Source organism: Saimiri boliviensis, chromosome 7, assembly GCF_048565385.1.
Source record: "Saimiri boliviensis isolate mSaiBol1 chromosome 7, mSaiBol1.pri, whole genome shotgun sequence".
Classification (NCBI taxonomy): Eukaryota; Metazoa; Chordata; class Mammalia; order Primates; family Cebidae; genus Saimiri; species Saimiri boliviensis.
The window spans coordinates 84,676,254-84,700,907 of NC_133455.1; the positions used below are offsets into that span (position 1 = coordinate 84,676,254).

Sequence of the window (24,654 nt, forward strand, 5' to 3'; positions counted from 1 at the left end):
GGAATCTCCTGGCCTGACTCGCTATTTCAGATGAATGGGCTATTCTGCTGTCTCAGGGCTCTGCTCGCCAGCTAAGAGGGCTCCCAGACCAGTGGCTTTTGTACGGAGAACCGCAGCAACAGGGAGTGGTCACAGCAGCCGCGCGGGCGGAATCAGCTCCGCGGGGGCCAAAACAGCCGCACCGGCTGGGACTGCGACGCTGGCGACCCCTCTGCCTGGGTATCTCCTGGTCTGTGGGCAATAAGAGTTCGTCTGGAAATGCGGCGTCCACTCACCCTCTGCACTTTCACTGGGAGCTGAAGTCCTGAGCTGTTCTTAGGCGGCCATCTTGAAAGTCCTCCTTTTATTAGTCTTTAAAACAATCCTATGTAGAATACAGAATGGCTAATATTCCCATCTTGTAAATGATAGATGTGACACTAAAATTTGTGACTTTTTGAAAGTTGCGAAGGTACTCAGAGATAGAGCCTGGACTAGAACCTCTGAATCTTGTAATTCAAATTAAGAATTCTTTTTGGTATACTGTGCCGCTTCACCTCGGTATTTAAAAATACCAAGGTCGTGACTGTTGAGTACCTTTTTGTTAAAGCCCCTTTGCTAGTGTTGCTGTAATGAATTTAGCTGAATCAAAAACTTTGTCTTTAAAACTTTTTCTACTTAGAATGTTTCTAGTTAGAATATAGTATTTGAAATCTTCTTCACATTTTAAAATATTACCATGTTTAACTGAAAATAGATTGTAAAGTACACATAATTATTTTACAGTTACTGATTACATTCTAATTTTCCTTTAAGTTCTAAAATCCATATTTTTCCTGACATAAGTTGTGTTACCTTATGTTGTGGTCTGTTATGCAGAATTAAGCCAGTAAGATAATTTCCAGATGTTTATCACCCCTAGCACATTTTTCACATTTAAATATATTTATTGCTTGTGAGATTTGGATTTCCTTTTGTGTTTATATTTTTTATATCAAGAAACAAAGGCCTTTGATATAATGTGTTAAGCCTGTTAGCAATTACAACCATTAAAAACACTAACATACATCTGTCAGTGCTGTTGGTAAACTCTGCTTTATACAAAGCAGGTCAAAAGAATTGGGCTCTATTTTTAAGTGATTATAATTTACCATAACTTTTTTTGGTGTTGATGAAAGTGGTCTGTAGTCATCAGCAGGTGGTACACTTTGGTATGATCTAGGTTTTTGATACATTATTTAAAAAGAACAGCAAGAAAGAAAGTGTGCATGAAGTTGATTTAGAGGATAGAATTAACGATTCATATGTGTTTTACAGAGAGATTCATTATAATAACTTTTAATTTTTTTTCTTCTTTTAAGGCTTCCCATTTCTTTTGGGGATTGTGGGCTTTAATTCAAGCCAAATACTCCACTATTGAGTTTGATTTCCTTGGGTAAGTTAAATTTTGTTATATGGATTACATTTGTCTCTACTTTTGTTTGGATTAACACTTAGAAATCATAGGGAATATTGTAGTTATTTTCGATCAAATATAGAAGTTGCATACATTTAGTAATAGATCTGTAAAGAAATTGCTATAAGCTGTTAAGTGCTTGCAGGATTAGAAAAGTGTCCAGTAGGTGGTGCAATAAACTAAAAATACGTCCTTTGAAAATCTTAAACTCTAAAAAACCAGCCTACAAGACTGAATGGAAATAAGGGAAGGACTAAGTTTTTCAGCTTTGACTAATTTTTTTTTTTTTCTCTTTTCTCACTAGGTATGCAATTGTTCGTTTTAACCAGTACTTTAAAATGAAGCCTGAGGTTACTGCATTAAAAGTGCCTGAGTAAAGAAGAGATTTCATTATTCTCCAGTAGCTGAGCAACGATTATGAATCTTTTCTTAAGAAATCCCAAAAAGCCAATATTAGTTAAATTCTGTTACTTAATTTGGTTATCTTGCTTTATAAATTATGCCTCTAAACAATCAATCTATTTTTTAAATAGACTGAATGATGTCAAGAAATATACCTACTGCTGTCAGTATGTGGTGGATTAGAAATGTGTTAAATCTGCAAAAGGTATAAAGATGACAGTTTAAACATTTCTTTGATAATTTAACCTATGTCGTATGTGAATTATTTATTATAAACTTAACACGATTCTGTGACTTTATATCTGTTTCATGTTTGTTAAGTGTAAGCAATGAAAATGTCCCAGATAATGTTTTTTAAGTTTTACTTTAATAAGATTAATTTCAGTAAACATTCTAGTTGTTCATTGTAACCTTTTTATCTTGATGCATTGTAAGTAAAATGAATCATTTACTTTTTAAATGCCAGTCATTGACTGATGTAGATAATTTAGAATTTTCATATAAAAATATCTGTTTAGGCGAAATACATTCACTGTCTCCGTTGGTGGTACATCTCGTTGAATTGAGTATTAGAAAGTATTTCTTTTTGTGGGGAATATAATTTAGGATTAAATCCCCATTTCTCTATGTAGTATGGCAGTATAAATAGGAATATTTACCATATAATCTTGGAATAAGTATGAATTAATGTTACCAAAATCTGTATTAAATAATGTTTCAAATGCTAAATATGGTCAAGTTACTATTTTCAGTTTAAAAAATTTTACAGTATCAAATTGTTTCTAACCGAAACTTTTCTTTTACTTATAGAGATGCTCTATGTTTTTGATTATTAAAGAGTCACTAGTATTGCTAATTTTTGAAACAAATATACAAAATTTGTCATATGTGGAAATAAGAAAATATTATTTAGGTTAATTGTTAACTATCCAGAGTCATTCCTTACAGTTTTGTTTCGTGTTTTAGTTTGGTTCTGTGTTTTTAGAGTGATAGCAAATGATTACTTGATACATTTAAGTTCAGAGTTATATGTTGAGGCAGTTAAGTAATTAGATAAGGAACATTTAGGGCATTGATCTTGTACACTTAAAATCTGACAAATGACAAAATGTGAATTAAGCAGAAATAGTATGGCAGGAGGGCTTTTGTTTTATTTCTCTTGTTTTTGTTTAACTGTATTTTTTATTTTGTTTAATGGTAAGAGGGAGGTAATTATTGTATGGGAAGAAGTTAGATCTTTCAGATAGATAGGCAGGCTTCAGGGTTTGAAGTGTGCTGTGTGTGGTTGAGCAGTCATGGTTAACTTTACTTAGAAAATTAGCCTGACAAGCTTTGCACTTCGGTCACATAAGTGCCCATGTACAAAGTTGGCTTACTGGATCTGCATATTCAAAATATGCAACTACAAATTTATCCTCTGAGAAATTTTCTGGGGAGTCTGATGTATTCCAAATAACTTATATTCTCAGACAAATGCTTTAAAATACTTGGATTATCTCAAGATTTTTAAAGCTAATTAAGTAAATAGAAACACAGGCCATTTTAAATGGTAAATTCTAGTTACATAAATAGAATCTTAAAATATATTTGTATCTATTACAGTGTTAGACCAGATTTGGTTTCTACCTCCCCAATGTTATAAATGTTCACTTTTGTTTTTCTAAACCATATTACTGTAAGATCAATAGAATTTTGCCTAGTTGATTAAATGAATGGAACCAATTAAGCAACTAGTAGCTTTTTTTAATGTTAATGTGAACTTGAAAAATTGTTTTTGGTGGTTGGAACATTTTCATAAAACAGATAAAGAATGTGTAATAGTCTTGTTTTTTTTTTTTTTTTGCTTTCTGCCTTCTAAAGTGCAACAGTATATATCCTGTAGAACTGTGGGAGGAGAGAAGATAATTTTTCTACCTTACTGCATATTCTCACTTCCAACTGTTTTGAATAGAGATTCACTGAGCCATTGCTGATAGACTGTGCATAGCTGCTAGCTGTCACACTATTGTAAGTTTTTTAGAGAGATTCATAGGGAAGTGAATGTAACCAGGAATAAAGGCTCTCACTTTAGTCCTGGGAATATGGAGTGGATCTTCGGAACAAAATAAGATATTTAATCTGTTTTCCCCACTCTGACTAGATTTTGGGTGTTGTGATGCTCTTACTTCCCGGGTAGGTTTTTGGGATCATGGCGTGGGCTAGCAATAGGGTTCAGAATTGTTTTCCTTTTATATCGACTATTTAAGGGATTCTAAAAGTGGGTAAATCTCAAAGTGCTCTAAAATCATCCCTCTGAAATTTGTCCTGTGGCGTGCTGAGATGTCTGTTGCCTTTTTATGTTAAAATAAGGAACTTGAATGCCTTACCTAATAACTCAACTAGTAGTGAGCTCATTTTGTAAATATGAAAATGGCTGTTAGAAGTGGCATTCATGTATATTCAGTGTTAGTCAATAGACCATAGTGGCCTGGATGCTTTAACAAGCAAAATTCCCTAATTTTTTTCCTTTCTTCCCCTTCAAACTTGTATGATCTCACCTGACCAGTGATGATTTCTTTCTCTCCTAACCCCATGCTACCAACCATTTTCTGGAAATCGAGCAGGCGTGGTAGTAAATCATACAGTTCACATGATCATCTGAGATCAATATGAGCACAAAACTCATCAAGTAGGTCTGCCTGGAATGTATATAAAATAATGTAAATAAAAATTTGTAAATTAGTGTGAATTGTATCTTGCATATGAGATTGTGTATTGTTTTGCATTCTCTTCCCTGTTGTAGAAATTTTTCTGTAAGGAAATGATTCAGCTTGTTGGTTTTAGACTAAAAATAACCAACAGTTGTGGCTGCACAGTGAGATCACAGGAACTGGAAATAGGGTTTGTTGGCTTTGGTTAATGTCAGTACTTATTTATTTAGCCTCTTAGTGCCTAATAAGACTTTTCTTTATTTTTTAGTTAGCTGTTAGGTTTTGTGAGGTTAGATTCCTGGAAGCAGTGAATTTATACACGGTTACATTAATAGAGCTCCATTCTTTGAGTCATGATTCCAAGCTAAAAGAAGTTAAAAATATAATTTAGTAATTTCCTATTTTTAGGGTTGTTAATCTTTTTCTACAAAAGAAAACCTTGAAATTTTATATGTCCCAGTGTGAATCTAAGTTCCATATATACAGAAATAAGACAAATAGTAAGTCTTTAGTTCAACTTAAGCATATCTCAAATGACTTTTCTAATTTTAAAGTTGATCATGATAAGATCATAAAAGACATAAGTAATCTTCTAATGATAACTATTTCCATTTTTGCTGAACTAAAAATATTTAACGTCATAAATATATGTTACTACAGCTTCCAGATTTAAAGAAAAAGGTTTCCCCCAGACACTCTCAATTAAAAGTTAGAACCCTCCATTTTAAAAATTATACAGAAATTTCTTTTTTACATTACACAGAAGCCTTCTATACCATTTTACGAATTCCTGTCTTCATAATATAAATAAAAATACTGTCATTTCAATTTTTAGCTTTAAATTTCTTTTAATAAGCATTCCAAAGTGATACAGATGTATGCTTTTAATCAATCAGTCATTCCATTGATAGACAAAGTTAGCAATGCTTTGCACTAGGAAAGTTATTATTGACAGCAACTTGTGCTATTTTATGCAGAAGACAAACGCCAATAATTATGCACAGAGGAAAAATAATTTTATATGTGTGATAAAGCAGCCTCATTTTTCAAAAGAGATTTACTCTGGTTTTTCTTTAGTCCGTTAGATTTCAGAATGTCCTTTTACTGGGAATTTAATTACATATTAAGATGACCTATTTTTAATTCTTTTTGAAAAGAAAACATTATTGGTTATATTGAACCACCTTATTTAAAAATTTTTAACTTTTATATACCACTTGTGTGATTCCAGTGTCATGTCTTGGGTTTGATGTCATTGGACAGAAAAGTATATCAATTATTTTTAATGAATTTCTTCCCATGTTTGAGGCTCAGTCTGTAAATGAGTTGCTGTAACAGGAAATTCTTGGGTATACCTTACTTGAATACTTGGAAACTGAAATTAATAAGATGTCTTACATAATGAATCAGATTTTTCTGAACAGTTTTTACACTGAAAATCTTCATTTCTGGATTACAATTTGAAATAGAATGAAGACCTGAATTATTTGGATAGAAAAAAATTGATAGTGCTTATCAGAACTGTAAACTCTTGTTTGATGCATCAAACTTGGAGTTCTTTTGTAGATTTCTCTCCTGCAATTTTCTTTTTCTTCTTTTCTGTACTTTATGCACTTACTATACTACTGATGTTATAAAAGAGCAGGGTTAAAAATACTGTATCGGTATTCATGGTAAATCCTGTAGCTTTTCTAGTTATCAAAAAATTGCTTTCTAAAATATTTTGAATCCCTTTTTTTTGGTTAACATCTTACCCATTAATAGTATTTTGAATGTCATTATCCATTTTAGTACAACACCTATATTTATAAAAATTTGAAAACATTACATATTGTATTTGGAACTAATTAGTGAAGAATAAGAAAAATATGACCAACAGAATTGTGAGTGTTGAATTAGTTAAATTTCAAAACTCATAATAAAGGAACTTTCAGATACGTTGGAACCAGTGGTATCCCTGTAAACTAGCTCCTGTGACTAGAAAAGACCCCAAAAAGGCAGTGGAGGAGATTAGAGTGTTTACTTGCTGTGGTTGTTGGTGTGCTGCTACTTAATTATAAGTAGTCACACACTGAAATTCTTACTATCCAGTAATCTCAAGTAGTTTCCTGTATTTATCTGTACTAAATTGACTATAAAGTGAGTCTGCAAAGAGGATACTTTTTGACTGTACTGTATTTAGGAGGCTTTGTACAGCTAGTCAAATCTCCATGATACGAAGTATTTGAGTTTGAAAATATACTGTTACTAAAAGGAAGAAGACATAGCCATTATTCCATGTGCTTAAATGATAATTTTCTTATTCAGTTTCAGAAGAAAAGGAATGAAATTGAGTAACTGTCAATGCGTTAGCTGTATGTTGAATTGGGAAATTGTGGCATAAAGCTTAAATTCGTGTTTATCAAATGTGAACCATAGTAGTATAATGCTGCTTTGTATATAATGTAAGTGCTACGAATAGTCTCAGCACTGAAAATGTATTGATACCTCTTAAATGAATGCAACTTTTGATGTAGGTGTTTTGATATGCCTCAGAAAATATCTGAGTGTCTGAGAATTTGTTAATCTGTTTCGTAATGAAGATACTTCCTGGTTTTTTTGTTTCATAATTTCATGTTTAAAATTTAAGTTTTACATTTTTACTACTGTTAATTTAAGTTAAAATTTGTTCTGTGGATAAAATGGGGTTGGCAGTGAGGAAAATTAAGAACAGCCCCATTCATGTAACTGCTTAAGTAAAAATACATTTTCACTGTGTGTTCATAAACTTTTAATAAAGCTATTTGTCTTTCTGTTTAAATATAAGTGATGTTTAGGCTTTGTTTCTGTTAATAAGGCTTTTTACCATTGATTAAATGAAGGAATGTATCTTTTTGAAGAGATTTATATTCTGTAAATAAAAATTGGTTGTAACAATAAATTGAGTTCTAACTACAGTGTATTCATAAATTTTATCCTTACTTCAACTTATTTTTGAGGTTTCCTCCTTGTGAATATATGCAAACACAAAACTTTCCAAAGTTAGTATATAAATGTATATGTGGAGTGATTCTTTTAGATTCAAATTTTAAATTCTAGTGTTTTGGTTTTTTGGTTTTATAATATACATTAAAAAGTTTTGAAAAAATGTTTACTTTGGAAAAATTTGGTTGAGATGAGACTATGGAATATTATATAAGTTATAAATATTCTGTTTACCTAGTTTAAAAATTCATTATTCTTCTAACAGTATGCTTTGTGTCTTTACTATTCTTTAGAACCAGAGTTGGGAAACAGAGGAATAAAGACACTGAGACGTAGCATCTTACGGTTTAGGCAGGAATTAACCATTCAACCAACAAACTCTTAAAATTATCAGATAGTGTGATAGATGATCTCTGTCTTCAGGTGTTGTTTATTTGCCATGAAGATCAGTTGTCCGTAACAAAAGTAGTCATTAATTTGTGTTTGTGTGTGGGGTTTTTTGTACAATGTTTTCCAGTTTGGGTCTGAGTCTTTCTAATGATAAGCTTGCAGTTATGTATCCCCAACCAAAATACTACAGAAGTGATATGTCCTTGTTAAGGTATCACATCTGAGATGAAGTACTTGTTGATTTTAATTTTGATCACCTAAAGTGTTATTCTGTGTCTTCACTGTATAGCTATTTCCCCCTTGCAACAAATAGGCAATCTGTGGGAAAGTGCTTTAGATTGAGTATTTTGCTCCCCTACAGACATCCTGTTTCCCTCCCCTGATTTAGCAATACTTGATAATTCTTACCCAATCCAATCTTTATTATGATGATTGCAAAATGGTGTTTTAAAAATTTTGCTATGTTCTCCTTTTCTTAGCATTTTACTGAAAGGAATTGTCCTCTTACTTGCATCTGTCTACCTATTTACCTACCTATCAATTGGCTATTTGTATTTTAAGTATAGGCTCATAGATTTCTGTTTTATTCAGTGGGTTATAATTTGCTCAATACTGTATTTATTCATGTGTTCATTAAAATTGTCCAAGATTGGTCTTGAAGGAGCCCCTCAAATCTGGTTCCTTTTGCCGTGGCCCCAGCATGTTTTGAGTACGTATTTTCTAGCAAAAGAAGACATTCCAGACTCATCTTGTACCTTTTCTGCCTCAGCCCTGGAATCAGCCATTTCTCCAAAGAACCTAGAGGTTCCATTTAGGAGGAAGGGTATTTAGAAACCAAGATTTGAGAATTTGGTGTACTTATTGCTCCTGAGATATCACTGATCTATCTTAGGTTCTTTTGGCTTGCAGAGCAAGAAAGCACACACATACACATTTGTATATAAATCTCTTTTTTAGAGATTTTAAGTTCATACTGATACCTTCAATTTCTATACTTGATCTTAGCCAAAAGGCCAAGTTACACCTCCAGCTTCTAACTGCAGAATTTTTCCTTGCCTCTCCCATTTATATTTGTTCCTCCCTGTGTCCACTATGATTATGTTTGTGTATGAAGAACGCCACAGAATTGATAGACTTGTTCAGAATGTGTCATATGAGAGTGTATGTTAGTATACTAATTAATCATTTTTGTAAACGATCATTTGATTAAAGTGGTATCTGCTGGATTCCTCCCAATTCTCCCTCTCCTTCATCCCTCCTTTTCCTCCCCTATTTTCCCCTTTTAATTAATTTTCTGTGTATGTTGGGGGATACTTTGAAACTGCAAATCTTTTGTCATTTATTTTAGCATCCATTGGTGGATTTTGTCTGCAACAATTACTGTGTTTGTCTAACATTGATTTTTCATTTCCCTCTTCTACATTTGGAAATTGAAATTTTGCTGGAAGGAGGAGTTATACCTTTTTTACATTTATTTATTTATTAATATCAGTAAGGACTCAGATACCATTCACTGTCCTCTAATCCACTACTATAATTTTTTTGGTCAAGTTGTTGACAAACAAAATAATTTTGTTGCTCAAATTTTTTATTTTGGCAATTGGGAACTTTTTCAGGTTGGCTTCTGTGTCCTTTCAACATGCTTATGATACAGTAGTTAAGAAGAAAATCCTGATGCAGATAGTGAGGGTATAGAAGTCCTCAGTAAGGTTTTCCTTTTAATGAAAAGGAGCCCCAAATCATTTTCCTTTCTAAAAAAGAGCAGCCTGTAAAATTGAGCTGCAGACATAGATGCCAGCAGTTGTGCCAGTTGTGTTCAAAATGGCAGCTGCATGTTCCCTTCTCTGCCAGCTACATGTACAGTAAGGAGCAGACAAGATGGTGCTGGCCAAAGGGAAAGTTCATTTGCATCATAAGATTAGGGTGAGGCAGCCAGCATTCCCATGCCATATGATGGAACCAATATGTGAGCCCTAGGTAAATCAGGCACTGCCTCCTCAAGCCAGACTATAAAACTGGGACATCTGCAGCTGGTGGGCCTTTTCCTCTGGGAAGTCCTCTCTCTCTCACTAGACAGAGAGCTATTTTCCTTTCTCTTTCTTTTGCCTTTTAAACCTCCTAAACCCCTTGTATGTGTCTGCATCCTAAATTTTTCTGGCAGGAGACAGCGAACCTCAGATGTTTACCCCAGACAATGTAGCCACTTCACCTACGTAATTATTTTTTGGTATTTGTTATTATTTCTTAACCTCTAGCACCTACACTATAAGCCTATGTAATTTTTTGAGCACTCCTTTTTTTAACAACATGAGGTGTTTCAGTTTCATTTTGTACCTTCCTGCCCCAACCCTCAATTCAACTATTTCTTCAAGGAGTTCTGATTTTTTTTTTTTTCTGTTTATGAGAGAATGGTATTTAGAAACCAAAACCTGGATGCCAGGTGTGCTGATTACTACCGAGTTCTTCCTACTTCTACATTCCATCAGTGGACATTTAGAAAATAAATAGGTGAAGAATAATATACACATACATGCCTCTATACTTTTTCATCTGTGTAAGCTTTTATTTTGAACTCATTTCAAATATACAGAAAACTCAAAAGAATCACTTAGTGAACTATTTTTCCCCATGTCCTCCAATAAATATTTGCTTTGTTTTGTCATTTTCTCTCCACATCTCTCTTCTTTTTGTGAGTTGAGAGCAAATTGCATATATAAACCTTTATTCCTCAATTCTTGTATTTTCTAAAAACACTGTTTTGACCCCCATTGTTTCTAATGAGGAGTTGATCATTCAAATGAATGTCACTCTGTATATAGTGTGTTACTTTTTAGTGACTACTTTAAAGATTTTCTTTTTTCATTTGGTTTTTAGCAATTTGATTATGGTATGCTTTGGTGCAATTTACTTTGTATTTGTTATCTTTGTTGGGTTTTGAACCACATGAATCTATAAATTTATGTCTTTCGTGGAATTTGGGAAATGTCATTCTCCTTTTTCTGTCCCATGACCTATTTTGCACTGATAAGTGATATGTTCCTGATCGTTATGTGATTTTGTCAATTTCACCTTGTATCTCTTGTAGTTTCTGCTTCATATAGGTTGTTGCTGTGTTATTTGGTGCATAAGTATACATAATTGTTATGTGTTCATTGTAAATTGTCACTTTTACCATTGTAAAGTTTCAATCTTCATCTCATTTAATACTTTTTGGTCTGAATTCTACTTTGACATTAGGATCATAACCCTCCTTTCTTATTTCTAATTGCTGGTTTATGTTTGCTCATCCCTTTAACTTTTTTGAGTTACTGTTTTAGTTGTGTCTGTTATATACAATATGTAATTGGATTTTTGCTTATGAATTAATTTCAAAATCTTTTCATGTTAATATACCCATTCATGTTTTTTGTATGACTGATATGTTTGGACTCAACTCTGGCCATATTTGTCTGTGTTAAAATTACTATGTATTGTTAATATTTGTTATTTTTTCTCTACATAGTTTTTCTTGTTATTTTACTATTTTTTGTATTCAGGAAGGTTTGTATTTTTGTTCTAGTGGTTTTCTTTGTGTATGTAATTTTTATAGGAGCTTTTTCTCTTATTTAGCTTTTCCTGTCTTTCCTGCCAGTTTTAAATTCTATCCTCTGATTCCAAATTATTTGTTGAACAGTTGGTGGTGTTACTCTACTTCTCTCTTTCCCTTTTCTCCCATTTTATTTAGTTAACATTCTTTGCATGTCAGAACATGTAACATTTCCACACAGTCAAACAATGCCCCTACCTTGTTTGATTCTTACCTCTCCACAATTATATGTATTAAATACATTTTTTGTTGTTGTTCATCCTTTTCTTCTATTCCTCTTGATCAGGCTCTTAATCTGTAAAAACTTTTAAAAATTCTGCTCAAATTGCTTTGGAAATAACATTTTCAGAGATTCAGCTTTCTGTTTCATCAGCTGCCTCTTTTGTCCTCATCCCCTGTCTCAGTGCAGTGCTCTAGGAATACCTCTTATCAACAAACTTATATTAATATTACAGTTTTCTGTTTGAGTTTGTCTCCTTGAGTAGACTTCTAATTACATGAGCTATATTTATAGTCTCAGAACCTTACATAGTGCTATGTAGTGAGCTTCACTATATGTTTGTTAAATGAATGAATACAAGTATTGAAAAGTTAGAAAATATTTCCAATCAAGCAAAAATAAAAAAAGTAAAATAAAAAGATTTGATTTTGGAAAGAGAGAGAAATTCTGGAAATAATTGTCCAGAATAATTTTTTTCTGAGTTGATATGATGCTCTCAAAGCTACTGCATTTAAGAACCTATACTTCATTACTTTGGAAGTCATGAATTAATTTTTCTTAACCACATATTTCTACATGGTTTGGTTTTAATTTATTTAGTTGAGCCTGAATTGAGGGAAGTATTTAAATACTTTGTAATTGATTTCCTAGAGGCGATTAGAATTCAGTCTTCTTAGAATCTAGCATCCCAGCAGCTTTTGAAGTCCCACCAGTGTATAGTCTTAAAAATGTGTGTCCATAACATTGAAACAAGCATTAAACGATTTTATTGTTTATGAGTTGCAGCCAAAGCCTATAATTGTTTTTCTCATACTATTGCATAAAAGTCAATAAAACCCAAGCCAAGCATTATTGACTTTTGATACCAAAACTTTGTTTTTAAAAATGGCTGTCATTAAGATTTGGCAGTTGAATTGCTTTATCTCCTCTGAACCCTTCTGTCAATGAGAATGTCACAAAAGAAGAATCAGCCTAAAACTCTTCTTTGACGTGTCAGGTATTTTTACTGTATTATTTTAATTCAACACAACATCATGAATCAAATATTCTGGTTTCTACTGCAATTTCTCTGGTTTTTCTCAACTATATTACGAATTTTAATAGTTGAAAAATTAGACTTTTTTATAAAAATATATATTTAGCATTAAGTTGATAAGGATTGCCATTTTAATCTTCTCGCCACATTTCAAGAAGCTAACTAAAACTGTTCTTTTTTTTTTCTAGTTTTGTAACACTTGGAAAGGATTTAAAATGTTATTGTGCTTCTTGCAGGTTTTCTTTTTTCTTTTTTTTTTCCACATGGAAACAGAAGGCTGTGTAGGTGCCTTGTAAAAGGCTGTCTTGGTGACATCCCTAACAAGAACCTAAAGCAATCTTGCTAAAAAATATTTTTGAGTTACAGCTTTGAAATATTCTAAAACAGAAAAGTCATTAACAAGAAAGAAAATGTAGCCATTTGACCATATTTGCCAGTGAGTTTCCTTCCTTGGTTAGAGGAACAGAATTCTTTGTCTTAGATTACCTGGTAATTGTATTGACAATAGCAGCTCATTTACCTTTGCAATACAAATGAAGGATATGAGAGGGGTTTGCTAATTGCACCAGTCTGTGTAAAGGTCGAATGAAGTTTAGTTTTTCTCTTGTTTATCCTTGTCAACCCTGAGAATCTCATCGGAGACAGAAAGTAGAGGTAAAGTGTTAAGTAGTGGATAGGCCCCATTCAGGTGGCAAGAAGTCCTATAAATGACCATGGGTTTTCTTGGCTTCATATTCTCATTTATAAAATGATCAGATTAAATAAGAACACCTCTAGAGTCTTTTCTATTTCTAACATGCTAAGATACAGTAACCAAAATGTTAACAGAAAGGCGTCCCAAACCAGACCCCAAGAGAAGGTTCTTGGACCTCAGGCAAGAGAGAATTTGAGATGAGTCCATAAAGTGAAAGCAAGTTTATTATGAAAGTAAAGAAATAAAGAATGGTTATTCCATAAGCAGTGGTATAGGCTGCTCGACTGAGTATATTTATAGATATTACTCAATCATATGCTAAACAAGGGGTGGATTATTCATGAGTTTTCTGGAAAAGAGGTGGGAAATTACTGGAACTGAGGGTTCCTCTTATTTTTAGACCACATTGGGTAACTTCTGGACCTTGCCATAGCATTTGTAAATTGTCATGGCACTGGTGGGAGTGTCTCTTAGGGTGCTAATACATTATAATTAGCATATAATGAGCAGTGAGGATGACCAAAGGTTACTTTTGTTGCCATCTTGATTTTGGTGGGTTTTGGCTGGCTTCTTTTTCCACATGGTGTTTTATCAGCAAGGTCTTTATGAACTGTATCTTGTGCTGACCTCCTAACTCACCCTGTGTCTAGGAATGCATAACCTCCTAGGAATGCAGCCCAATAGGTCTCAGTCTTGTTTTGCCCAGCCCCTGTTCAAGATGGAGTCACTCTGGTTCAAACATCTCTGACAAAAGTACTAAAAATTTTTAATATAGAAATTGAGATCTTCTAATATTACTCTTTTACTGTTGTATATATCACTTCTTTTCCTTTGTACAACCTACTTAAAATTTCATCTCATTCAGAAGATACAGGAGCTGACTGGCCCTGTGGCCTCTGCTGTATTGGAACACTGCACACTGTCAGGAAATCACTTCGGAGGTTTCAGGCTTTGAATTTTATTTCCTGTAGTTTTTTCTCTCTCAAATATTATGTACCCTGAGTAAGGGTCACTTTCACTTAGCTTTTTGATGGTATAATGCACTGAATGTTTGTGTCCCCCAACAAATTCAAATGTTGAAGCCCCTAACCCTCCTTGTGGCTATACTTGGAGACTGGGCCTCTTAGGAAGCAATTAAGGTTGGATGAAGTCATAAGGATGGGGACCTGATAGGATTATCATCTTTATTGAAAAAGACACCTGAGAGCTCCGCGTATAGTCCTGCCCCACTACCACACACACTGAGGGAAGACCGTGTGACTACCCAACATGGAGGTGGTTGTTTCCAAGCCAGGAAGAGAGCCATCATCAGAAACCAAATTGGCTGGAACCTTGTTCATGGACTTCTAGGCTCCAGAACTGTAAGAAAATACGTTTATGTTGTGGAAGCCACCCAGCCCCCATGGTATTTTGTTATGGCAGCCTGAGCAGAGATGGTAGCAATGTGGACTCTTTTGGGACTTCTCTATTGTAAGAACATGAGAGAAATGTGTGTATGTTGAGGGTGGTGTTTAGGGATGCAGTATAAAAATATTTTACGAGGCCGGGCGCGGTGGCTCAAGCCTGTAATCCCAGCACTTTGGGAGGCCGAGGCGGGTGGATCACGAGGTCAAGAGATCGAGATCATCCTGGTCAACATGGTGAAACCCCGTCTTTACTAAAAATACAAAAAATTAGCTGAGCATGGTGGCGAGTGCCTGTAATCCCAGCTACTCAGGAGGCTGAGGCAGGAGTATTGCCTGAACCCAGGAGGCGGAGGTTGCGGTGAGCTGAGATTGTGCCATTGCACTCCAGACTGGGTAATAAGAGTGAAACTCCGTCTCAAAAAAAAAAAAAAAAAAAAAAAAAAAAAAAAATTTACGAAGTACTTTCCTTTCTTTCCTGCTTTCACTGCGAACAGTGTTTCTCCTGAAGATACCACTTAGTCACAGTCCCCAAAATCTGTTCATCCTTTCATTAACCATTTATCTAGGGCACAGAGGCTTGTGGTTATTTTCTTAGCCTCCCACTGCTATTTCTTGCCAACAAACACTTGCCCTGTGTGAAGTTCCTGAAACATGACTATGTCACACCTGACTTGTCTTTCCCATTGGTCATTTCCTATTCAGGTCGCTCTTTCTTCCTCCTGTAGAGCTTTAGTGTCTCTGAGTTCCCCGTCTCCCACTGCCGCTGTCACCACAGGCAGCTTACTTGGGAATGACCCTTTCAGCAACTCAGGCTGAAAGCGCCTGGGCCTCTTCAAATTTTAGTATTATTCATATCCATTTTATATCAATATCCCACGTGCCTGGTCATAATCTGTGCCTAACTCCTGACCTGAAAAATGCATCACCGCTGAAATGTAAAAGCTAACATCAATCTTTAGCTACGCTTTTCTATTCATCCAGCTTTTTTCATTTTTTTCCTTTCACTTCACCTTTTCCTTTATCTCATAAAACTTCCAGACTTCAGACCACTTTCATTTCTATCCAAATATCCCTCTTTTGGCCCATTATTATCTAGGTTAGACTCTGGCATGCCACCTCAGGTCCTTCTGCCAGCCTTTTTAACTGCTGGCCACCATCATTTTTCTCTCACCAATATCCAGCCAATTCTTAGACTTAGATGTATCCAAACACCCCTGCCTTTGGGGCTGGCCCTGCTCCATGACAATTTTGCTAGTTGATGCTCCTTGATTCCAAAGTCTCCATTGTAGACTGTGCCTTTAAGAGCAGCTGACTTCAGGAATAGAGGGCCAAGTTAATCATATTCTTCTGTTAAAGCCATGTTATCATTGTTTGTCCTTGTAAAGCACTTCTAGTCAGTTTGCTCTCTAATTTATTAATTCATTTCCTTTTTACCCATGTCTTCCATTCTTATTCCACTGCTCCTAATAAGCAGCCATTTTATTGTATGTATTTTTAAATTTGAATGTAGTTTTACCATATGTGTATACTTTTATGGCCGTTTAAATTTATATAATGTTAGTTTATTCATGGCATTCTTATTCTCACTTTTTTCACCAAGTACTACATTTTTAAGATTAATTTTTGTAACTCTGTGAATATGTGTTTCTAAGGTATTGTTTCTGTTAGCTGCACAACCATTTAGTGTGCATCGAAGACATTTCCCCTATCCTTTCTCCCAGTGATGGCCAGTCAGGTTGCCTGCAACTTTTTGATATCGCAAACAATAATGGATGTCCTTATCGAATACCTCCTAATGGATATAAGTAATGATTTTCCTGGGAATAATGTTCTTTTTATCATTTTATAATGTTACTAAATGTATCTGTTATCATTATATCATAAGGAATGTACCACGTAACAATGTTTTGGTTGATGATGGACAAAGAATATTATGGTGGTCCCATAAGATTATAGTGGAGCTGAAAAATTCTTTTGACTTAGTCTAGATGATCCAGACCCTGTGTAGGCCTAGGCTAATGTGTGTGTTTGTGTTTTAGATTTTAACAAAAAAGTTTAAAAAGTAAAAATATGAATAAATAAAAACAGAAAAAAGCATTTAGAATAAGAATATAAAGAAAAAATTTGTGTATAGCTACACAATGATTGTGTTTTAAGTATTATTATAAAAGAGTAAAAAGTTAAAAAATTAAAACGTTTATTAAGTAAAAAGTTACACTAAGCTAAAGTTAATTTATTATTGAAGAAAAAACTATTTTAAAATACATTTAGTGTAGCCTAAGTCTACAGTGTTTCTAAAGTCTACAGTAGCATACCGTAATGTCCTAGGCCTTCAAATTCACTCACCCCTCACTCACTGACTCACCCAGAACGGCTTCCAGTCCTGAAAGCTCCATTTATGGAAAGTACTTTATACAGGTGTACTACTTTTTATCTTTTACACCATATTTTTACTGTAGGTTTTTAATGTTTAGCTATATTTAGATACACAGTTACCACTATGTTCCAGTTGTCTACACTATTCAGTATAGTAACATGTCATACATGTTTTTAGATAGGCTGTACCACAAAAATCAGGTGTATAGTAGGCTGTATCATCTAGGTTTTTGTAGTTACTTTATGATGTGCACACAATGATGAGATTGCCTAACAATGCTTTTCTCAGTACATATCCTCATGGTTAAGCAACTTGTGACCATATTTTCACTAATGATGAACTAGGATGGTGTGCTAGTGGATTGAAATCCATTGGTGTAGTGTGATTATTTGGGAATTTGAAATAAGACTAATGATAAATACAAAGATAATTGAATTTTATTGTTTTTATAAATTGCATTGATACCCTGTAGATGGAGAAAGAAAAGTTGAGGTCAATTAGCAAATAATTGAAAACTAAATAACACAGCTGATCTCTCTGGTAACGTACAATGAATTTATTGACTTGATGGTACTCTCTTAGGATATGCAATTTAACATTCTGGTAAGGGCTCCAGCAGATGAGGCAAACTTGCTACCAGGGCAAAAAATGATGGCCCAAATGAATGAGGTTGAAATGCCCAAATTGCCATGACATACATTAGAAAAAGATAATACAGTAAAGGGTTGAGAAAGTGGACATGGTGGACATATAGCATTGTATGTGTAAGGCCAGAAGACACCTCAGAAGGTTATGTTTTACAGGGACGCACAGAGGACACATCATTCACCAAGGCCATCAGGAATAATTTGATGGAAGAGCCACCAGCCAGGAGGTTCAATGACAGTTCTCTGTTAGGCAATACTGTTGGTATGAGAGGCTATCACAGAACTTGTCTCATTGGTAGCATTGGAAATGATAGTGCTCTGAAGTGTAGAGGCCAGATGGTGGTGCTTAACTGCTGGAAATGAGGGGTCATGATTATCAACACAATCAACAAGCTTGAATTAACAGTCTAGGGAGCCTGACCAGTTGAGAATTATGTAGACTATTATCATCATTAGATATGAGCAAATAGAGCCTCCGCTGTAGTCCCCATGCTTTGGTGTACCATATTGGTAATTTTAAAAGTCTCTGTCTGGTGCTGGGACCAACTGAGATGGGACTGCCATCCAGGTGGGATGCCCCAAGACTAGACCAGGACTCTCGTGAGTTCCAGTTCTCATTTCTCCCCTTTGACCTGCTATACTTCGTGGGGAGTCAACCATATGCCAAGGTTTTGTTAACATCATCATGATGTGCCATAATATAGTCCAAATAGATCTAGACCATCTGGACACCCCAGAAATCATCATACCGATCCATCACATCAGTGATATCCTGCTGATCAGGCTGAATGAACAAGAGGTAGCCAGCATGTTAGAGGCCTTGGCAAAACACACTTGTGATCATCCTGAAGAACATTTAGGGACCTACAACTTAAATAATTAGGAGTTCAATGGTAAAGACCATGCTGGGACATCCCCTCCAAAGTAAAAGACAAAATGTTTTATTGTGCGTCTTTGCCTACAAAGAAGAAATCATAGTGCCTGGGAGATCTCTGAATTGCAGACATAACATATTCTAAACCTAGGAATACTGTTTCTCCTCACATAGTTGATGATATGGAAGACTGTCAGACCTTTTCAGCAAGTCAAGCCTATGGTGGAAGTAGCCCAGCTACTTGAACTTATGGTTGTAGACCCTGTGGTGTTGGAGATGCCAATGGTGGAAAAAGATGCAATGTGGAGTTTCTCCCAGTGGAGGAATGTCAAATCATTCCCCGTAGGTTTTGGGATAGTCTTGCCATCTGCAGCATAGAATTAATTACCTTCTGAAAAACAGCTGTTGGTGTGCTATTGGAGCCCAAATAATCAAGAGATGGGGCACTTGATTTTGGGACCCTCCCCCCGCCCCAATTATTTTGCGTCTTGAACTTGCCATCATGATCTGGATTCTGTTGGTCCTACCAGATTAAAAACTCAGGTAGGCCCCATGGCAATTCATTTTAAATTTAAAATAGGAAATTAGGGACTAGATATAAATAGGACAGAAGATAAAAGCAAGTAGAATGTGTGGTCAACCCGTCTCCCTATGCTGTTCATCGTATTGGCACCACCACCCTTCCCACACTCTATATATGGGAGGTCTTACCTGACCAGCTGAAGGAGAAGTAGAAAGCCTGGGCTTGCTTTATAAACAGGTGGCTTCACATGAGTGTAAGCTGGTTGTGGATAGCAGCTGACTTACTTCTCCACTCAGGATGATCTTGAAAGACAGTAGTGAAGGAAAATATTCCTAGTGGACAGAGTTTTGGGTGGTTTACTAGGCTATCCAGTTTGTATGGAAGGAGGTTGTACAAGGATTCATGGGCAATGATGAGCTGGTCAGAGATGGAAGGAAAGAAGACACGAAGATTAGTGACAAGATGTGAAGATTAGTGACAAGAGAGACATATAGTTGGACATATGGGAGTGGGCACAAAGTTGAAGGATTTTTCTGTCATACACTAACATGCCCCAAACATGAAATCCACTATGGAAGAGCCACTAAGCAACTGAGTAGACAAAATGGCTTGGCCATTTTATATTAGCCAGCTTTCATCAGTGGCCACCTCAGGGCTGACATGATGGGCACATCAATGAAGTGGCCACGTTAGCAGGGATGGAGGCTATATTTAGGCTCCGTACTGTGAATTCCTACCTACCAGGCCTCATGTGCTGCCTCTGAAGCTCTGATCAGCCAACAATAGAAAACAACACTGAGCCCCTTATAAGACATGATTCCTGTTTCATAGGTGTTACTCCTGTTGAACTTTTGTACTTTCTACCCTTTCAGTCTCTGCTTCCCAGAGACCACCACCTGGGACAACACATCTTTCTCAAGAAGACATTATCTGCTGTGTTTTCCCCCCAAAACCTGTGATACTTCTAAAACCACTGTCTGACCCTTGTACCCCTCACTCTCTAGCAGTCGACCTTGCCTTTAACTTCACAATCAATTAAAATGTCCCACCACATTCCATCCTCAAAACTAAAAATACCATCCATCCTCCTCATCTACTTTTCAGCTATTGAAGTAAAAACGCCCTTTATCCCATTCAATACCAGTGACTTCCTTTGTGTCCTCTCTTCTTTGTTCAATTATTTTCCTCTTAATAACATTCCTCATAAGACAGGAAAATGCAAATTTCTCTTCTTAAAACAAACACAATAACAATAAATAAATATTTTCCATTACGTGCACCTTTTTCAACATCATAGCTGAAGCTCATGAAAACTCAGTGTACTCTTAATATCTCCATTTGTTCATCTTCAGCTTTCATCTGTTATAGTTTTAGTGATTTTTTTTTTTTGGTCTGAACAAAATAATTTTCCACACAACTATTTTATATTTATTTATATTTATTCTAATAAGAAAGACCAGAGATTCTTTGTGTTACATATTTTATTTGTAAATCAATCAGTGGGAAATTTTTGATGAAATGTAAACTCAAATTTCTAAGCACTTGGAAAGAATCTGTCCTCTAGTTAGGGGAGGGAAGTCCAAGGCTGGTGATGTGAACCCAGACAGAGGGGGCAGGTGTGTGGCAGAGATATTCTTCTTGCACTGCTTCCACAGATAGCGTCTGTTCTCCATGAAGAAGGCAAGTCTTTAGTATTCTCCTGGTCCCTGTAGTAAGAGTGGAGGCCCTAGTGGTAGGATGGGGGTTGGGCGACAAAGGAAAGAAGGTTATGTGAACAGTCTGACCCAGAATATTGACAAATCTCACCTCTGCCCCCTACCTCCCTCCTCTCCAAATAATTTCCATTCACTGACACTGACCTCAAGTACATATTGATTTGAGGACTTGACACTAAGGCTCATACGACCAATTGGCTTAACCTGTAAAACTCCATAGGTCTTTCTGTTACTAAGATTCAGATGCTTTTTAAAATTCAGGTGAGCTGCCTATGGTCTCCTTTTTGGATGGCCTTAGGGACTCAGCCTCCTTTCTTTTCTTCTTCCTCTTCTCTTACAAAAATATAACCTTTATTACCTCCCTCTCCCTTATTATTATAAAGGTGATGCTTGCTCATGTGAGAAAAATCAGAAACTACAGAGAAACCAAAAATTAAATTATTTATAACTAAATTTTTATTTTGGTACACGTATTTGTCAAGCTTTTGTTATGCTGGGTATCTGTTTATATACAAAAGTCATATATGTACATTTGATTGCATTAGGCCATGATAGAAATGAACCCACATACACATACAGATGCACACGAAAAAACTGACCAAAGTTGTTCTATAACAGCATTCTTTTTTGCTTCTCAGAAAAATGTTCATTTCGTTTTTAATAGCTGCCTGAGTTTTATTATATGTTATACTGTGATTTACTTTGGTAAGTGCCTATTCCGCACATTTTAGGTTTCTAGTTTTTTTTCTTTTTAAAACCATATTAACACTGCTGTGGAAAATAGTCTTATATTTAAATATTTGCACCCATTGTCAATTTCACTTCCAATGAGTGGAATTCTGGGTCAAATGAGAGGCATATTTTTGATATCGTTTGCTGTATTTACTTCCAGAAGACTTAAACAAATTTTTACTCTTACCTGAACTTTGGGAATCCTTGCTAACACTAGCTAATCATCATTTAAAAATACCTGTCCAGTGTGCTGAGCAACAAATTGTATCTCCTTTTTTTTTTTTTTTTTTTTTTTTTTTTTTTTTGAGACGGAGTCTTGCTGTGTCGCCCAGGTTGGAGTGCAAAGGCGCAAACTCGGCTCACTGTAACCTCTGCCTCCCAGGCTCAAGCAATTCTCATGCCTCAGCCTCCTTAGTAGCTGGGATTATAGGCATGTACCACCACACCCAACTAATTTTTTGTGATTTTTAGTAGAGATGGGGTTTCACCGTGTGAGCCAGGCTGGTCTCAACAAACTCCTCGCCTCTAGTCGAGCTGCACGCCTCAGCCTCTCAAAGTACTCGGATTACAGGTGTGAGCCACCACGCCCAGCCAGGTTATCACCTTTTCTTCATTAAAGCTCTGGCCACCTGTGTCTTGTGGAGATCAAATCCTACAAACAGCTGCAGAGTAGAAGCCAGCCAATCTTCCTTACATACCCATACCTTACGGGGCGCTGTGCTAGGTTCCGGGACTACGGAAATAAATACGGCACAGTTCAGTCTACCCTGCGTTAGAGTTTAGAGGAGCTGGGGCAGGAAGTTATAGAGAGACCAGCAAATGCATCATTACAGTCCAGCGAGGTAAGTGTAACAGTGTGGAAATACTCAGTCGGGAAGTGAGCGGAGTCACAAGTGTTAACTCTGAATTAAGACAAATCAATATTAGGAATTAACCAGGCATAAAAGTGGGTTTTCAGACAGGGATACAGCTTGTACCCAGGCAAGAAACTGTGGAGTATGTGGTGGCCCAGTTGGGAACAGTAAGGCCTGGTATGGCTGCAGCAGCCTGCGGAAGCCGGGGGAACAGCAGTGTCTGAACCTAGAAAGCGGCAGGAGTTGTGTTTTTAAGAAGCTGTCTGTAGCATTCAGAGTTCTTTTCTGGTGGGAGTTAAGAAGTGCTGGAAGATATTAAGCGGAAAGTCACATGATCCCATGTGCATTTTGGAGAAGTAACTGGTACAGTGCGGAGGGTCAGTTGAAGCGGCTTTGGACTGGAAGTAGCAGAGCTAGCTAGGAGCCTAGTGCATCAGTCCAGGCCAGAGACGACCGCAGAGGCTCACACAGGAGGAGAGGACAGGAGGGTGAATTTAAAAGATAATACATGGGGATGGTAACAGCATTTGGGCCACTTGGACTGTTGAGTATAAGAGAAACAGAATGTCCTGGCTTGGGTCATCTGGCTGAATAGCAGGGCCATTACAGCTATAGATTTCTTTTGGTTCCACAGTCCAATCCTTTCCTGTCTTATGGTGCCACATTATATGAATATATTAGGCTGCTTTGTCACATACTGGAAGAAAAGTGACTGCTATGGAGTTGAGAGTGTAAAAGAAAGGTGAGCAGAATGCTCGAAAAGACAAGAGTCAGAAATTCTTCTAAGATCAGTCAGGCGGGAATATAATGGTAAAAAGAAAATACGATAAAACCAAAGGCGAGAAATCATAAAGTGTTTTCAGTAGAGACGGGGTTTCATTATGTTGGTCATGATTGTCTCGATCTCTTGACCTTGTGATTGCCTGCCTCAGCCCCCCAAAGTGTTGGGATTATAGGCACAAGCCACGGCGTAGTGGTGCGCCTGTAGTCCCAGCTACTCGGGGGGCTGGCAGGAGAATCGCTTGAACCCAGGAGGTGGAGGTTGCAGAGAGCTGAGATCAAGCCACTGCACTCTAGCCTGGCGACATAGCAAGACTCCTTCTCAAAAAACAAAAACAAAAACAACAAAAAACCGAAATTATTTAGTATTTATACAAAGTGAATAAGACTTTGTTAATAAAGTCTTGAACTAACAAATTAGAAGCTAACTCTGAATATATAAAGGGAAAAAATTGGGACAATGAAGCATAGACATATTGAGACCTTGTAACAGGTAGGGGCAGAGTATGAAAATATTAGAAGAGTCAAAAAAGTTTATATCACAAATGAGAAAGCTCCGGTCTGAAACTTAGATATGGCCTTTAACTAAATTATACCTGGTTCAAGCATAGGGACGATACCCCTACAAATGCCTACAGGTGTGAAAAAACATCATTCTTTGAGTATTTAGGGGCAATATCCTAAAAGACCACAAGGTGGTAATGTAATTTCACGTCTGTTTTTGAGTCTTTGAATTTGTGGTTGCTTTCCCTCTGGCAGTGCCCTCTTTTTCTCTTCATGTTTATGCCTTTATCTCTCTGTGTTTTCCCCTTTTAAATTTTTCAGCCTTTTCCTAATGTATGCATCCCTCTTTTGAAATTTTTTCTTTCCTTCACTTCTCATGTTATCTCTTTAACGGGCCATCACTACAACTAGTGAAATTTTTCCATTATTCACTGGATAGAATTTAGTTTTGTCACTACATTAAGCAGAGTTTATTATGGAAACATTAAAACCTATACGAAAGTGTACAGAATAGTATAATAAATCCTATCAACCTATCATAGGAACTGATCACAGCCTTCACCATAGGTCAATTATCCAGAGTCAAGGTCATCAGTTCACAGCCCCTCTTAATTTCACCTGTATCCCACTCACTTTCCTGCTTCCTATTTTATTTGAAAGCAAGTTCCAGTTTTGTAACAAGTGTACCTGTAAATATATCTGTATATATTCATCATTCAGGAGGACTCTTCAACCTAACCATGACGCCAGTATTGCTCCTAAAACTAGTAACAATTTCTTAGTATCACAAAATCCAGTTAATGTTCAAATTGCCAACTGTCCTTT

General features: G+C 36.0%; 1 protein-coding gene across 1 annotated transcript in view; it reads left to right on the forward strand.

The window, feature by feature from the left end:
- ETNK1 (ethanolamine kinase 1) overlaps positions 1 to 3,559 on the forward strand; it is a 58,017-nt gene extending 54,458 nt beyond the window's left edge. The window contains exons 7-8 of the mRNA XM_039472011.2: positions 1,341 to 1,414; positions 1,740 to 3,559. Of these exons, the coding sequence (XP_039327945.1) occupies positions 1,341 to 1,414; positions 1,740 to 1,812 (147 nt within the window). The 3' untranslated portion in view covers positions 1,813 to 3,559. The remainder of the gene's footprint in view (positions 1 to 1,340; positions 1,415 to 1,739) is intronic.
- The last annotated feature ends 21,095 nt before the right edge of the window (positions 3,560 to 24,654 follow it).